The sequence below is a fragment of the Mustelus asterias genome, chromosome 23 (assembly GCF_964213995.1).
Source record: "Mustelus asterias chromosome 23, sMusAst1.hap1.1, whole genome shotgun sequence".
Classification (NCBI taxonomy): Eukaryota; Metazoa; Chordata; class Chondrichthyes; order Carcharhiniformes; family Triakidae; genus Mustelus; species Mustelus asterias.
In genome coordinates, this window is record NC_135823.1 from 60,760,861 (window position 1) to 60,778,150 (window position 17,290).

General features: G+C 44.1%; 1 protein-coding gene across 1 annotated transcript in view; it reads right to left on the reverse strand.

Annotated features, from left to right (window-relative positions):
- The window catches only part of LOC144510450 (alpha-N-acetylgalactosaminidase-like), a 43,789-nt gene extending 27,043 nt beyond the window's left edge, over window positions 1-16,746 (reverse strand). The window contains exons 1-3 of the mRNA XM_078239893.1: window positions 16,667-16,746; window positions 14,774-14,975; window positions 948-954 (exon numbers count right to left, since the gene is read on the reverse strand). Coding sequence (XP_078096019.1) covers window positions 948-954; window positions 14,774-14,975; window positions 16,667-16,746 — 289 coding nt within the window. The remainder of the gene's footprint in view (window positions 1-947; window positions 955-14,773; window positions 14,976-16,666) is intronic.
- Between the last annotated feature and the right edge of the window lie 544 nt (window positions 16,747-17,290).

The window sequence follows — 17,290 nt, forward strand, 5'->3', positions numbered from 1 at the left end:
TAAACCATAACTGCATTGCTTTGCCTGCCAGTATATCCCCTCTGCAATTTGATAAACTGTGCGAGGATATTTCTGCTCAGTTGATGTCAGTTTCGGTTTGGTTTATTTCTTTAGGTAGATTGTGTGTTGGCTGAACCAAGACTTGTTTACACTAATAATATTCTCAAAAAAAGATTTCCACATTCCTAAAGAGACTCCGGAAGACACATGTTTTGGTTACATTACAGAATCAGTTCACATCGGAGGGCGATGGCCCAGTGGTATTATCGCAGGACTGTGAATCCAGAAACTCAGCTAATGGTCTGGGGACCCGGGTTCGAATCCCACCACGGCGAATGGTGGAATTTGAATTCAATTCAAAATATCTGGAATTAAGAATCTACTAGAACATAGAACATTACAGCGCAGTACAGGCCCTTCGGCCCTCGATGTTGCGCCGACCAGTGAAACCAATCTAAAGCCCCTCTAATCTACACTATTCCAATATCATCCATATGTTTATCCAATAACCATTTGAATGCTCTTAATGTTGACGAGTCCACTACTGCTGCAGGCAGGGCATTCCACGCCCTTACTACTCTCTGAGTAAAGAACCCCTACCTCTAACATCTGTCCTATATCTCTCACCCCTCAACTTAAAGCTATGTCCCCTCGTGTTAGCCCATCCGAGGAAAAAGGCTCTCACTATCCACCCTATCCAATCCTATCTACTGGTGACCATGAAACCATTGTCGATTGTCAGAAAACCCATATGGTTCACTAATGTCCTTTAGGGAAGGAAATCTGCTTGTCCTTACTTGGTCTGGTCTACATGTGGCTCCAGCATCACAGAAATGTGGTTGACTAGGGATGGGCAATAAATGCTGGCCAGCCAACGATGCCCATGACTCATGAATGAATAAAAAATAAATGAACACCTACCTGCCACTACTTGGCGTAAACCTCACCTTCTGCCTAATGACGGGAGAAGAGGAGCACATTTAACTACACGTTCACAATTTTAATCCTTTGTAGAATCGCAGTCACAGCCTCGAACCCGCACCAGATCCAAAATATTGCATCCAAATCAGCCAAACCCAATTTGTGAGTGGTGAGTTGACACTAGTCAGGCTGAATCACAATCATCTTGCCCTTCGGTGCACAGTAACGACAGCAGTGAACTGGCTGTTAAACCCATGAAGCTCAGTAATAATCCCATCCAAATGTATAACCCCCCCTCCTTCATTACAATGTGTGATTAATAGCCTGGTGAATTTGCGAGGAGGAGAATGATCTGGTGAACTGTATCCGCTGGTGACACTCACCTGGGGTCACCTGGTGATGTTGTGTGATGTCAGGGGAGGGGGTGGTGGGATTGCAGGGGGGAGGGGGAGGATAGGATGCTGCTCACTTAACACCAGCTCCCATCTGTATTGCTGAAATAGGGGGACGACCGCATTCACTGCTCCTCTGGAGAGAAACAAGAGTCAAGGTTTCAGGTGGTGATGCTGCCCCCTCTCCACAGATGCTGCCTGACCTGCCGAGTATTTCCAGCATTGTTTCTGTTTTTAATTCAGTCTTCCGTTATCTCGTTTTTGTAGGTTGCTCTTTGTCTTTCCTTTATTCTTTCGCGGGACGTTGCCCATTCCCAGTCGCCCTCGGACCGAGGGCAGTTAAGTCACCCGCATCGCTGTGGGTCTGGAGTCACATGCAGGTCAGAATCAGTGAGCCACATGGGTCTTTACAACAATCAGTGATGGTTGTCATGGTCACCAGATTCCAGATTTATCAATTGAATTCAAATTCCACCAGCTGCCCTGGTGGGATTTGAACACAGCTGCCCCAGAGCATTAGCCTAGGCCACTGAATAATTTGTCCAGTGAAATGACCACTACATCACCGTCTCTCCCCTCTTGGGCAAAAGGTACATTGGGATGGAATTTAAGTCATTTGTACTGTTACTAAAGGAAGAGTATATAATTTGCAGCAAATCAGCACAGAAAGATTTTGGTTTGATATATTATCATAGAAATCATAGAATCATAGAAACCCTACAGCACAGAAAGAGGCCATTCGGACCATCGAGTCTGCACCGGCCAAAATCCCACCCAGGCCCTACCCCATATCCCTACATATTTACCCACTAATCCCTCTAACCTACGCATCTCAGGACACTAAGGGCAATTTTAGCATGGCCAATCAACCTAACCCGCACATCTTTGGACTGTGGGAGGAAACCGGAGCACCCGGAGGAAACCCACACAGACACGAGGAGAATGTGCAAACTCCACACAGACAGTGACCCAAGCCGGGAATCGAACCCAGGTCCCTGGAGCTCTGAAGCAGCAGTGCTAACCACTGTGCTACCGTGTCACATGTATTGGTATACCGTGAAAAGTATTGTTTCTTGCGCACTATACAGACAAAGCATACCGTTCACAGAGAAGGAAAGGAGAGAGTGCAGAACGTAGTGTTATAGCTAGGCTGTAGAGAAAGGTCAACTTAATATAAGGTAGGTCCATTCAAAAGTTTAATGGCAGCAGGAAAGAAGCTGTTCTTGAGTTGGTTGGTACGTGACCTAAGACTTTTGTATCTTTTTCCCGACGGAAGAAGGTGGAAGAGAGAATGCCTGCAGTGTATGGAGTCCTTGATGATGCTGGCTGCTTTTCTGAGGCAGCGGGAAGTGTAGACAGAGTCAATGGATGGGAGGCTGGTTTCCCGGATGGGCTGGGCTTCCTTCATGACCCTTTGTGGTTTCTTGCAGTCTTGGGCAGAACAGGAGTCATACCAAGGTGAACAGGGAAAAATTCTCAACACCTTCTCTGAAGAGAGAGAGGAAAAATCAGGTTGGAGATGGAAAAAAAAGTGTTTGGCCTTCCAATTTTGAAGAATTCTCTCCACTTAAGGATGAGACAATGAATCTTTGCAAATGCCAGACAATCGTATTTAATAATTAACGTGGATCCATTCAGAGAAGGGACAACTAACTCAGGCAATTTTGTTTTAGAATTCCTACAGTGCAGGAGGAGCCATCCCGCCCATCGAGTCTGCACCGACTCTCCAACAGAGCATCCCACCCAGGCCCTTTCCCTGTAATCCCATGTATTTCCCCCGCTAATCCCCTTCACCAACACATCTTGAGACACTAAGGACAATTTAGCATGGCCAATCCACCTAACCTGCACATCTTTGGACTGTGGGAGGAAACCGGAGCACCCGGAGGAAACTCCATGCAGACAACGTGCAGACTCCGCACAGGCGGTGACCCAAACCGGGAATTGAACCTAGGTCCCTAGCGCTGTGAGGCAGCAGTGCTGACCACTGTGCCATCATATACACAATCATCCAGAGAGGGATGGAAATGTCATAGACTAGATTCCATTACAGACACAGTCACCCCAGGCTGGAATCGAACACAGGTCCCTGGCGCTGTGAGGCAACAGTGCTAACCACTGTGCTGCCAGATAATTTTAGCTATAATTAAAAGCGTCAAAGAGTTTCACTCAACCTGGAGTTGCAGCTATCTGGGGGAAACCCATTCCAGATTAATTTAGATCTCTGGGGAGGGTGCCTTGAGACCAGCAGAAACCGGTACAAGATGTGGCAGTGTATTCTCCCTTAACAGCACTGACTTTCCTCAATTAGCATGAAGGTCAAGAGTTTGAATAAACCAAATCACTGTGGGCAGTCAGACATAAATGGGAACTTAGCTTTGCAGAGAACTGCCTCAAATTAGACAGAGTATCTGTGTCAGAATCAAGATTTCAAATGTGAAGAGGACTGGATTACACAGCCGTATCTTGATAAAATTGAGCTTAAATCCAGAGGACCAAACTGTTTATTACAGACTATAATAATAGCAAAATACTGTGGATGCTGGAAATCTGAAATAAAAACTGAGCATGCTGGAAAAACTCGGCAGACCTGCTGGCATCTGTGGAGAGAGAAACAAAGTTAATGTTTTGAGTGGAGTATGATTCTTCTTCAGAATGGAAGGAAGGTACTAATGAGTTATATGCAGCTGAAAGGGAGGAGGGGAGAAGTAGAATAAAGGAAAGGCCTGGGATAGGTTAGAGGGTGAGAACGTCTGTGTGGAGTCTGCACATTCTCCCCGTGTCTGCGTGGGTTTCCTCTGGGTGCTCCGGTTTCCACCCACAGCCCGAAAGACATGCAGGTTAGGTGCATTGGCCGTGCTAAGTTCTCCCTCCAGTGTACCCAAACAGGCACTGGAGTGCGACGAATGGGGTATTTTCATAGCAACTTCATTGCAGTGTTAATTAAAACCTACTTGTGACACTACTAAATAAACTTTAAAAGATTATTTAAAGATTTTACACCTATGTCAAATGTCTGATTTCTGTTTTGTTTGGATGTGGTAAAGTCACAGGAGGTCTATTGGTTTTATTAAAATATTCTTCATATAACTGTAGATACAGAAACTTGTCTCATACTGAACAGGCACCAATTAAAATGCAAGAAACAATTGCAGTGGTTCTCAATGTGGTTCTTGCACTGCGTTTATTGATTTTTTTAAACATGTAAATTTAACATAACCAATGGGCTAAACACTGACTGGCTGCCCAATTTGTAAAAGAGCCAACTTAACCTGCAGAAATATTAAAGATATTAATCAGGACCTATCACCGTTACACAGAAATGAAAGAGTATTTCCTTCCAACTTAATACAAAAAAGTAATAGGAATTGAATCACTAGCAGAATGTGCCACATCTATCGATATACAAAACCAGTCTTGTGACCAGACCTCAAAAGACAAACATAAATTCGCGATTACTCCTATCAGGTCTGTGATGATACTGTGCCTTTAAGAAACGTATTTGTGTCATGTTCCTTGTGCAGGATTTGTTTTAGCAGTCAGTTCTATTTACGGGTGCTGCTTTGTCTGTAACTGGCAGCCCCTGTTGTTACTGCGGCAGCATAATTGATCTTAACTGCTGGAATGTCTGTTTTAATCTGGGCTAATGCAGCGCTATTTTAGTGTTTTCCCCTTTTAGGGTTTTTAGGGTTTATCAGAGTAGGTTGATTGACAGGAAAAATCATGTGATTGGGCGGGACTAGGCTTACACAGAGAAATCAGCTCAGTTGCTGCTTGGGATCTTTAGAGAGATTGCTCTCTCTGTGTCTCTGTCTCTCTGCAGTCTGGATTTGGAGATTGGGACCTACCAGGAAATAAGTCTAATTCTCTCAAGGCTACTGTATGGGAGTCAGAAGACGTGTTTTTCTATATCTGTCCGGAAGGGTAAAAAGGCTGGAAACATAGCACCCAAATGAGCCTATTTGTTTTTTGGGCTAACTGATTCTGAAGAGTAAGTAGTCTCACAACACCAGGTTAAAGTCCAATAGATTTATTTGCTGGAACGAGCTTTCGGAGCACTCATGCTACCAGATAAATCCGTTGGACTTTAACCTGGTGTTGTGGGAATACTTACTGTGCCTATTCCAGTCCAACGCCGGCAACTCCACATCATGGATTCTGAAGAAAGATGGATGTCTGCGGGGATATTGCTTACATTGGAACTATTGAGAGAGCTAGCCATTAAGCATTATGTCTTGTCATGTTTATGCATTTCGATTGGTGAAAGGTATGCTAATTCTTTTTGTTATATTGTAATTGTGTTGTTAAGTAAAGTTTGTTTTAATAAAAATGGGTCAATCAAATCATACCTCTGGAGCGAAACACTTCATGCTTGCCCTAATGCCAAAGTATAAATAAAAGGGGTTCTTGGCTAATTTTATAATATACCTTGGAGTTTCTGATCTGGTCCCTATCAGATCACAGGTTTTATTATTTGGTATACTGTTAAAAGGAACATACATGCTGCAAGCAAGCTGCAAACTATACTTTAGAGTGTGAACTTAGTTTTGAGATAAGCAAGCCAACCTGTTTGTTACTTGAAAGTTTGTAAACTTTGATAAGGTGCTGCAGAGTAGACTTGGGATTAAGTTCAGGACATGTGGAGTCAGGGAACAGGTAACAGAATGGTTATATAACAGAAAACAGAGAGTAGGAATTAGACTGGCAAAAGGTGGTATGATATTCCATAGGGATTAGTATTGGGACCATGTTGGGATATCAACAGTATAGATGAAGGAATCAAAAGTATAGTTCCCAGATTTGGGTGTTATACCAATTTAAGATGCATAATGAACACAGAGGGCAACTGTGAGAAAATACAGGGTACAAATATAATAATAAACTTGTAGAATAAGTATCTTATTGGCAAGTGAACTTCAGTGAAGATAAGTGTGATGTTTGGTAAGAAGAATAAGGGGGTCACATATTCCTTGGAAGATAAGTCGCTAAATGAGGTACGGATGCACAAGTCACTAAAAGTAGCAATACTGGTTAATAAAGCCATTCCAAAAGCACTGTATTTTATTCTGAGAATGATAAAACTGAAAATCAGAAAAGTTCTATTAGACATATAACAAATTAAGAATAAAACAGGCCAGATCACCCAGCATCAACATAGGCACTGGGAATAACAAAGGCATGTTAACCTGCAAAGTCTTTCTCGTTGCTATCAGGGGATTTGCGCCTTCAAATGAGAATGTTGGTCCATAGGCAAGTCAAACAATAGCTTGACGCTTACTGAATCATACCTTACAATCAAAGTCCCAGACACTCCACCCTCATCATCCCTGGTGATTATTAATAATCCTCAGTGTGCTAAAATTATGCTGACAACCATTTTAAGATTGTCAGTCAGGCAATATGGCACATTTGTGTGTACTGTAAAGAAGATGCTTCCACGTGCAAAGGAGACCAGAACTAAGTTGCAGTTTATTTATTAGTCACAAGGATTGGCCATGCTAAATTGCTCCTTAGTGTCCCAAGATGTGTCAGTTAGGGAGATTGGCGGGGTAGATATGTGGGGTTACGGGGATAGGACCTGGATAAGATGCCCTATCAGAGAGTCGGTGCAGACTCGATGGACCAAATGACCTGCTTCTGCACGGTAGGGATTCTATAATTCTAAGTAGGCTTACAATAACACTGCAATGAAGTTACTGTGAAATTCCCCTAGTTTCCACACTCCGGCGCCATGAGGGATAATTTAGCATGGCCAATGCACCGAACCAGCATATCTTTTGGACCGGAAGGGCGGTAAATATAAGATACATAAAATGAAACTGCCATTCTCAATAAATGCTCCTCCCCCCCCATCCCCGTGAAAGAATTGTTAAAAATAGCCGCAGTAAATAAACGTCTTTGCCCAAGCAGTGGTTATTTTGTGAGCCAACATCGATCATTTAAGAGGGTGCCAGATAACACACAAGGGAGAAAGGAATGCATTGGAAGGATATATTGATGAAGTTACATGAAGAAGGGTGGGCGGAAGTTCATGTGGATCATGAACACCAGGATGAACCTGTTTTTCTGCTGTTAATATGTGATGATAGCTCCTTGTGGAGTCCCATTAAAACTTGCTTTTTGTCGAAGCTCCCTTGGTGTCATTATTTGGATGAGTTTACATTTGTGTTCAATTGTGTTCAGATAATTTATTATAAATTGATTTCCCTTTGTGCTGGCTCATCCCTCAGGGAAGTGATTTAAGTAAACGCTGGGGTTAATTAGAAGCCTGTTACTGTTGGAAAGTTTTTCACATTGACATTGCTTTGCTCTTCTTGTTATTTTAACTACCTCTTCAGATTATCTCAAGGTTATTTAAAAAAAACAAAGTATTTGAGTTTATTCTCTTTTGACTTTTGTATAAATTGCTCAGTGAAATTTGTTGATGTTTATACAAAATATAATATCTGGATTCTTGGAGTGATCTTCAATGTGATGTCTTCAATTCTTTTTCAAAGATGGGACATGGATGTTGCTGGCTGGCCAGCATTTATTGCCTATTCCTAGTTGCCCAAGGGCAGTTGAGAGTCAAAGAACAAAGTAAATTACGATGCCGGCGTTGGACTGGGGTGGGCACAGTAAGAAGTCTCACAACACCAGGTTAAAGTCCAACAGGTTTATTTGGAATCACAAGCTTTCAGAGCACTGCTCCTTCCCCAGGTGAGTGCCAAAGCAAATTACAACACAGGAACAGACCCTCCGGCCCTCCAAGCCTGTACCAACCATGCTGCCCGACTGAACTCAAACTCCCTACCCTTCTGGGGACCATAATCCCTTCATTCCCATCCTGTTCATGTATTTGTTCAGACACCCCTTAAATGTCACTATCATATCCGCTTGCACTACCTCCCCCGGCAGCTTGTTCCAGGTGCCCACCACCCTCTGTGTAAAAATACGTGCCTCGTATATCTCCTTTAAACCTTGCCCCTCACGCCTTAAACCTAGTAATTGACTCTTCCACCCTGGGAAAAAGCTTCTGACTACCCACTCTGTCCATGCCCCTCATAATCTTTTAGACCCTCAGGTCGCCCCTCAACCTCCGTCGTTCCAGTGAGAACAAACCAAGTTTCTCCAACCTCTCCTCATAGCTAATGCCCTCCATACGAGGCAGCATCCTGGTAAATCTTTTCTGTACCCTCTCCAAATCCTCCACATCCTTCTGGTAGTGTGGCAAACAGAATTGAACACTATATTCCAAGTGTGGCCTAACTAAGGTTCTATAAAGCTGCAACATGACTTGCCAATTTTTAAAGTCAATACCCTGGCTGATGGAGGCAAGCATGCCATATGCCTTCTTGACTACCTTCTCCACCTGCGTTGCCACTTTCAGTGACCTGTATACCTGTACACCCTGATCCCTCTGCCTATCAATACTCTTAAGGATTCTGCCATTTACTGTATATTTCCTATCTGTCTTAGACCTTTCAAAGTGCGTTACCTCACATTTGTCTGGATTAAACTCCATCTGCCATCTCTCCGCCCAAGTCTCCAACCGATCAATATCCTGCTATATCCTCTGACGATCCTCATTGCTATCCGCAAATCCACCAACCTTTGTGTCATCTGCAAATTTACTAATCAAACCAGTTACATTTTTCTCCAAATCATTTATATATATTACAAACAGCAATGGTTCCATCACTGATCCCTGAGGAACACCACTAGTCGCCACCGTCCATTTAGAAATGCACTCTTCCACTGTTACCCTCTGTCTTCTTTGACCGAGTCAGTTCTATACCTATCTTGCCAGCTCACCTCTGATCCTATGCAATTTCACCTTCTGTACCAGTCTGCCATGAGGGACCTTGTCAAAGGCCTTACTGAAGTCCATGTAGACAATATCCACTGCCCTACCCTCATCAATCATCTTCATCACTTCCTCGAAAAACTCGATCAAGTTAGTGAGACACCCTCCTTCACAAAACCACGTTGCCTCTCGCTAATACGTCCACTTATTTCCAAGTGGGAGTAAATCCTGTCTCGAAGAACCCTCTCCAATAATTTCCCTACCACTGATGTAAGGCTCACCGGCCTGTAATTACCTGGATTATTCTTGCTACCCTTCTTAAACAAAGGAACACCATTGGCTACTCTCCAATCCTCTGGGATCTCCCCTGTAGCCAGTGAGGATACAAAGATTTTCCTCAAGGCCCCAGCAATTTCCTCCCTTGCCTCTCTCAGTATTCTGGGATATATCCCATCAGGTCCTGGGGACTTGTCTGCATTAATGTTTTTTAAGACCCCTAATAGCTCCTTCTTTTTGATCTCAACATGACCCGAACCATCTAGACATCCTTTCCCAGAATCATCATCCACCAAGTCCTTCTCTTTGGTGAATACTGATGCAAAGTACTCATTTAATACCTTGCCCATTTCCTCCGGCTCCACGCATAGATTCTCTCCCCTGTCCTTGAGTGGGCCAACCCTCTCCCTGGCTACCCTCTTTATATATGTATCAAAAGCCTTGGGATTTTCCTTAATCCTGCTGGCCAATGACCCCATTTTAGCCCTCCTGACTCCCTGCTTAATTTTCTTTCTACTTTCCTTGTATTCCACACTTGCTTTATGTGTTCCCAACCTCGTAGACACGACAAATGCTTCCTTTTTTTTGACTAGGCTCACAATATCTCTCGTTATCCAAGCTTCCCGAAACTTGCCATACTTATCCTTCATGCTTACAGGAATGTGCCGGTCCTGAATTCCTATCAACTTACACTTGAATGCCTCCCACATGATTTGCCCTCAAACATCTGCTCCCAATCTACATTCTTCAGTTCCTGCTGAATGTTGTTGTGCCACATTGCTGTGGTTCTGGAGTCACATGTAGGCCAGACCAGGTAAGGACGGCAGATTTCCTTCCCTAAAGGACATTAGTGAACCAGATGGGTTTTTCCAACAATCGACAATGGTTTCACGGCCATCACTAGATTTTTAATTCCAAATTTGTTATGGACCCAAAAGTCTCAAAACTTTTATGTAAATAAGCAGATCTTCCATTGGGTTATTAATGTCAAATCAGGTGATACAGTTTTAAATTTGCAGGACTATTATGCACTATATTACATTAAATGTTTTATTCTGTTGCTAAGGTGGACTGTGTTCAACTAGGCCTCTCCCTTTCAGATCAAAGCATCTAATTGTTATGACCAGAAGTGTTGGTATGGTTCAGCTGGTGACATTCTTGTCAAGCAGTCACATGTTCAAATCTGACTCCAGAATTTAAGCACTTAATATAGGCCGACACTTCAGTGCAATACTGAGGGGAGTGTTGCAATGCTTGAGGTGCAATCCTTTGAATGAGACATTAAACCAATGCCCTGTCTATCTGTTTAGGTGGATGTTACTTATTCGAAGAGAGCAGTTGAGTTCTCCAAATATTTTGGCTAACATTTAGTCTTCAGGCCAACACACCAAAACTGATCATTTGGTCATTGCTATTTATGTGGGGGCTTTCTGTATACAAATTGGGGACCGTGCTAATTGGCTTACATAAAAGCAGTAACAATACTTCTAAAGTAATTATTTGTTTGTCAAGCACCTTTGAGCCTGCTGGTGGATGTGAAATGTGTTTTATAACTGTAAGCTAGGAATACTGCAGCGGGTAACTCCCCCAAAGCCTGTCCATCATCTACAAGGCACAAGTCAGGAGTGTAATGGAATACTCTCCACTTTCCTGGATGGGTGCAGCCCCAACAACACTCAAGAAGCTCAACACCATCCAGGACAAAGCAGCCTGCTTGATTGGCACCACATCCACTCCTTCCACCACCGACACACAGTGGCAGCAGTGTGTACTATCCACAAGATACACTGCAGAAATTCACCAAAGATCCTTCAGCAGCACCTTCCAAACCTGCAGCCACTTCCGTCTAGAAGGACAAGGGCAGCAGATACATGGGAACACCACCACCTGCAAGCTCCCCTCAAAGCCACTCACCTTGCATTAAGTTGATCTTTCTCTACACCCTAGCTATGACATTTTGCACTCTCTCTTTTCCTTCTCTATGATCGGTATGTTTTGTCTGTATAGCACGCAAGAAACAATACTTTTCACTGTATGCTAATACATATGACAAATCAAAACAAATCAAATCAAATCAAATCATCCTGACTTGGAAATATATCGCTGTTCCTTCACAGTCGCCAGGTTAAAACCCTGGAATTTCCTCCCTAACGGCATTGTGGGTCAACCCACAGAACATGGACTGCAGCGATTCAAGAAGGCAGCTCACCACCATCTTCTCAAGGGCAACTAGGGATGGGCAATAAATGCTGGCCAGCCAGTGACACCCATGTCCCAGGAAGGAATTTTTAAAAAGTTAAAAGTTAAAACCTGGTCCAAGGACACTCAGCATTTCATTGTAGTCATGGCACTTTGCACGTTGGAATGTCCTTGTCAGTTGCTGCCCCCATCTGAGGTATACCCAGCATTTTAAGATTGTTTTGCATCTGTGAAAAGTTGTAACATCCGGAGTGTGACACCCTTCAGAATGGATGGTTTTGCTGTTTTTCAGATTGGTTTGTGAGTTGGATGCCGCAGAGAGTCAGAGGACTGATCTGAGATGTTTGTCTCATTAATAGATCCTGTTTACCATCCATACAGCTGAAGCCAACATCCGCACAGCTGTCTTGCTCCCTGCGGGAATCCAATTTCATTGATAGGCCTCTTACTGTCAGAGGCATGTGAAACTTTTGCCTGCCTCCCTCTGCACTAAATTGGATCAGAAGGAGGTGTGAGATATATGGGACTGGAGTAATTTCTGGGTTAATTACCTTTTCGCTGTTGTGCTATATGAATTCTACTGTTTCTTTCTCACACAATAGCTTATTATCTAGATTGTGTAGTTCAAGTCACCAGTTATTACAAAAAAAAGCCAAGGCTTTTATTGTTTCGGAACTATTTCAAAAATATTAGTGAAAAAAATCAAACAGTGTAGATTTGGGGCTTTTAATAAATAGCAGTAACCTGAACAGTATAGCAGGAGCCTGAACAATATGGCTTATCAGTTAGTTTCCCCAGTTTCATGTTTCCAGTCTACATACCAATGGAAAAGAAAGCACTGCTTATCCATAGTGGGTCACACACTAGGTATATTGCCCATAAAGCCAAGTATCTGAACATTAAGAGTGTTCCTCATCCATAAAAGCTCACTTTCATGCTAAGCAGTTTTTTTGGGGGGGTGGAGACCAAAATTATAACAACATGTAGTTATTCTTTATTGTACTATTTAAAATTGTGTTGTGGACTCTGAAGTCACTACAGTGTTATGGTTCTACTTTGCACCTTACTTGGAATTAATCGGCAGGATATTTCAAAACAGATATTACAGAATTCCAACAGTGCAGAAGGAGGCCATTCAGCCCATCGGGTCTGCACCGACAACAAGCCCACCCAGACCCTATCCCCATGTATTTACTCTGCTGGTCCCCCTGACACTAAGGGGCAATTTAGCATGGCCACTCAACCTAACCTGCACATCTTTGGACTGTGGGAGGAAACCGGAGCACCCGGAGGAAACCCACGCAGACACGGAGAGAACTTGCAAACTCCACACAGACAGTGACCTGAGGCCAGAATTGAACCTAGGTTCCTGGTGCTGTGAGACAGCAGTGCTAACCACTGTGCTACCGTGCCGCCCCTTTGCAAAGAGGCCAGTCGGCCCATTCATAGAAACCCTACAGTGCAGAAAGAGGCCATCTGGCCCATCGAGTCTGCACCGACCACAATCCCACCCAGGTCCTACCCCCATATCCCTACATATTTACCCACTAATCCCTCTAACCTACACATCTCAGGACACTAAGGGGCAATTTTAGCATGGCCAATCAACCTAACCCGCACATCCATTGAGCCTACACCGACAATAATCCCACCTAGGCCCTTTTCGCGTAACCCCACGTATTTGCCCTGCTAGTCCCCTGACACTAAGGGGCAATTTAGCATGGCCACTCAACCTAACCCACACATCTTCGGACTGTGGGAGGAAACCGGGCACCTGGAGGAAACCCACGCAGGGAGAAGGTGCAATCTCCACACAGACAGCGACCTGAGGCCAGAATTGAATCCAGGTCCCTGGCGCTGTGAGACAGCAGTGCTAACCACTGCGCCACCGTGCCGCCTCACAAAATTGTTAAATCCTGTTATACTGAGACTTCTCTTCAATAACTACCCCACAGTCAGGTGTCAGGGAGCACAGCTCTTTATTATGCCTATTCGCTCCACACTCCAAATGTTGACTGCCTACTCTGGGTGGATCCCAACAACTCACTCCACACCTGAGGTCACATGACCTGTTCCCTTAAAGGGACTGTGCCCCAAAATACATAGCAGATATATATTGTTTAAAAGTTAAACAACTGACAGCATGCCAGAGGCAGCAATTTAATACTGTGTTCAACTTTGCCAGTTTGGTTACGACTTCATATGATAATTTCATTAGTGCCAATGTTTTCACCAATACTGAATGGTTTGTAAAAGTCACCAAATATTATACATATTAGGATTGATATTAGGATGTGTTTATTTTGCAATATTAATTTTGCTGCAGAGTATAATTTGTGAACTGGGGCTCAACCAGCTCTAGTTAGCAACAAGGTGACATCCCCAGAGCGGGTAGTCGTCACAAAGCATGGGTCTGACGCTAAATTGATCATGTGCAATGGCAATCCAGGTTTTAAAAATCCATAGCCAATTTCAAATGGAACTATACAATGCGGAGTTAATTTAAATGGCTACACAGTGCAGAAAGCTTTGCAAACGCTTCCATTTTAATTGTCGGGGAAGGAGCTTGGCAGAATTACAGTTCCATCAGGAACGATAATGGGCGGCACGGTGGCACAGTGGTTAGCACTGCTGCCTCATAGCTGGTGTTGTGAGACTTCTTACTGTGCCTCATAGCGCCAGGGACCCGGGATTGATTCCAGCCTCGGGTGACCTTCTGTGTGGAGTTTGCACATTCTCCCCGTGTCTGCGTGCGTTTCCTCCGGGTGCTCCGGTTTCTTCCCACAGTCCAAAGATGTGCGGATTAGGTGGATTGGCCATGCTAAGTTGCCCCTTAGTGTCAGGGGGATTAGCAGGGTAAATACATGGGTTATGGGGATAAAACCTGGGTGGGATTGTTGTCGGTGCAGACTCGATGGGCCGAATGGCGTCCTTCTGCGGTGTAGAGATGTTATGATTCTATTCTATAAACAGGATATAGGATGGCTGGTCTGGCAACATCTGAGGGGAGAGAAACTGAGTTAACATTCAGGTCAATCATCGTCAAATGTCAACTGAGGTTAACTCTGTTTCCACGGTTCCAGGGGTGCTGAGTATTTCTGTTTTTATTTCAGATTTCCAGCATTGGCAGTGCTTCGTGCTTTTACAGGCTGGCTGGAACTGAGACTGCAGCTAGCGTATAAACATGCCATTGGTTTACGGACTGAACACTGAAACTTTTCTTCTCCATGTTAGTCAACTCACTGCGCTTGACACGATCATTGGCATTTTTGGCAGAGCTGCCAAAATTCAGACTGGACTCCTCTCCGGTCTGGAGGTTCTTGCTCCGTGAGGAATTCCTTCCCCACAGTAAGCAAAGGTTGGAAACATTCCCATTGGCAGCAAGACTCCGGTGTGAGTAGCTTTGAGGACAAACAAGAAGGGAAGGTGAAGGGTTGCGGAAAGGTTTAGAGGAATGTGGAGGCAGCAGAGAAAGTAGCAGTTAAATGGAAGAGGGAAAGTGGAAGGCAGAAGGAAAGTGGGCAAAGTGAATCATAGAATCCCTACAGTACTGAAGGAGGCCATTTGGCCCATTGAGCCTGCACCGACAGTAACCCCACCCAGGCCCTATCCCCGTAACCCCACATATTTACCCTGCTAATCCCCCCCGAAACTAAGGCGAATTTAGCATGGCCAATCAACGTAACCCACACATCTTTGGACTGTGGGAGCAAACCCACGCAGACACGGGGAGAATGTGCAAACTCCACACAGACAATGACCCGAGGCCAGGAATTGAACCCGGGTCCCTGGCGCTGTGAGGCAGCAGTGCTAACCACTGTGCCACCTTGCCCGAATGGGGAGGTAAGCAGGGAGAAGGGCAGTGGAGGGCAATAGAAATACAAAAACCCAAGGCTAAAATGGGATCAGATCGGAAGCCAAAGTATTTAGTTTGGGTGGAAAAAGTGAGGATCTCACTGTGGTATTTTGCGCACATTTTGAGAAGGAAGTTCAGAGAAACACTTTGAAATGAAAGGAGAAAGAGGGTATCTACACTAACAGAGAGGGCAAGTCATTCACTGAGGGGATGCAGTGAAATTTGGAGGGTTACCATTAACTGATAGGGTGCAATGGGTGAGACCAACAAGGTAAGTTGTGGGTGTGGAGGTAATGGAGAGTGTCAGTATCAACTGGACAGGAGGATTGGGCAGAGACATTGTGCCAGTGAGGGTGGAAGAATGGAAGGTTGAATTAAAGGGGATGGGAAAAACATACCAGCCTGAATTGAGGGAGAACAGGGTAAGAATGTCTGTATAAATGATAATGTTTCAGGAGAGAAGCTCTCTATGAAAGGCTTGGGACTTGAATGAGTTACAGAGTCCCCATGAACAGGATCAAGAGAGGCTATTGTGCCTTACTGGTCTTCAGGGATGGGCCAGAATGTTGACCACTGGGTAAATGACCAATGTTCAAAATCAAAATATAACTCATTTGATCAGTAAAAGGAAACATATCTATCAACTGGAAGTCTACAAGTGCTTAAAATTAGCCAACTTGCATCATCCATTATGTATTTGTATAAAAAAAGCCTGTTGCCTGATCACGTGCATATTTTGTGTGTCAGCATTTTTATTTCCTCCTTCCAGTTTTTATGCATTAATGTTTTCATTTACCTCAATAAAGTTAACCAACTTCATTATACCTACAATCCACAAAGCCCTGTGCACCTGCTGGGTTTCATCATAGAATCTGTACAGTGCAGAAGGAGGCCATTTGGCCCATCGAGTCTGCACCAACAGCAATCCCACCCAGGCCCTGGCCCCACAAATTTACCCTGTTAATCCCTCTAACTACACATTCCAGGACACTATGGGCAATTTAGCATGGCCACACATGGCCGCACATCTTTGGACTGTGGGAGGAAACCGGGACACCCGGAGAAAACCCACGCTGACACGGAGAGAATGTGCAAACTCCGCACAGTGACCCAAGCCGGGAATCGAACCCGGGTCCCTGGTGCTGTGAGGCAGCAGTATTAACCACTGTGCCACCCCGAATACCGTAGATCTTTAATTGTGCTATCTCTAAGTTCTCACCTTTTCACTTTATTTACTGTCCATCCCTCATTGCCTTCGAGAAGGTGGAAGTCTCCTTCTTGAGATCTTGTAGTCCATGTAGTGTAGGTTCGCCCATTGCGCTGTCAGGAAGGGGAAGGGAGTTCTAGGATTTTGACCCAGTGAAAGTGAAGGAATGGTGATATATTTCCAAGTCAGAATGATAAATAACTTGGAGGGGAGGTAAATAAAAACATTAATGAATAGAAACTGGAAGGGGCAAATAAAAATGCCAACACATAAAATATGCAAGAGACCAGGCAACAATCATTGGGCTTTTTTAAACAAAAAAATACATAATGGATGATATATGTTTCCTAATTTTAAGCACTTGTAGACTTCAGTTGATAGATATATTTCCTTTTGGTAAATGACTTGGAGGGGAACTTTCAGGTGGTTGTGTTCCCACGATGTATGGGTTCATCTCCTGACAGACTGCCTGAGCTTCATAGCTTCCTCTGGTTTTGCTATGCTAAAGGTGTCTTAGACGCACAAGTTGCCCTTTTTGTTAAGATAGAAAAGAAACTGTGCTTATCCTAGTTTTCAAATCCCTCCATTCCCCTCCCTATCTCAGTAGTCTTTCACTGCCCCCCCTCACCACTTTCTCAGAAGACTAAGGAAAT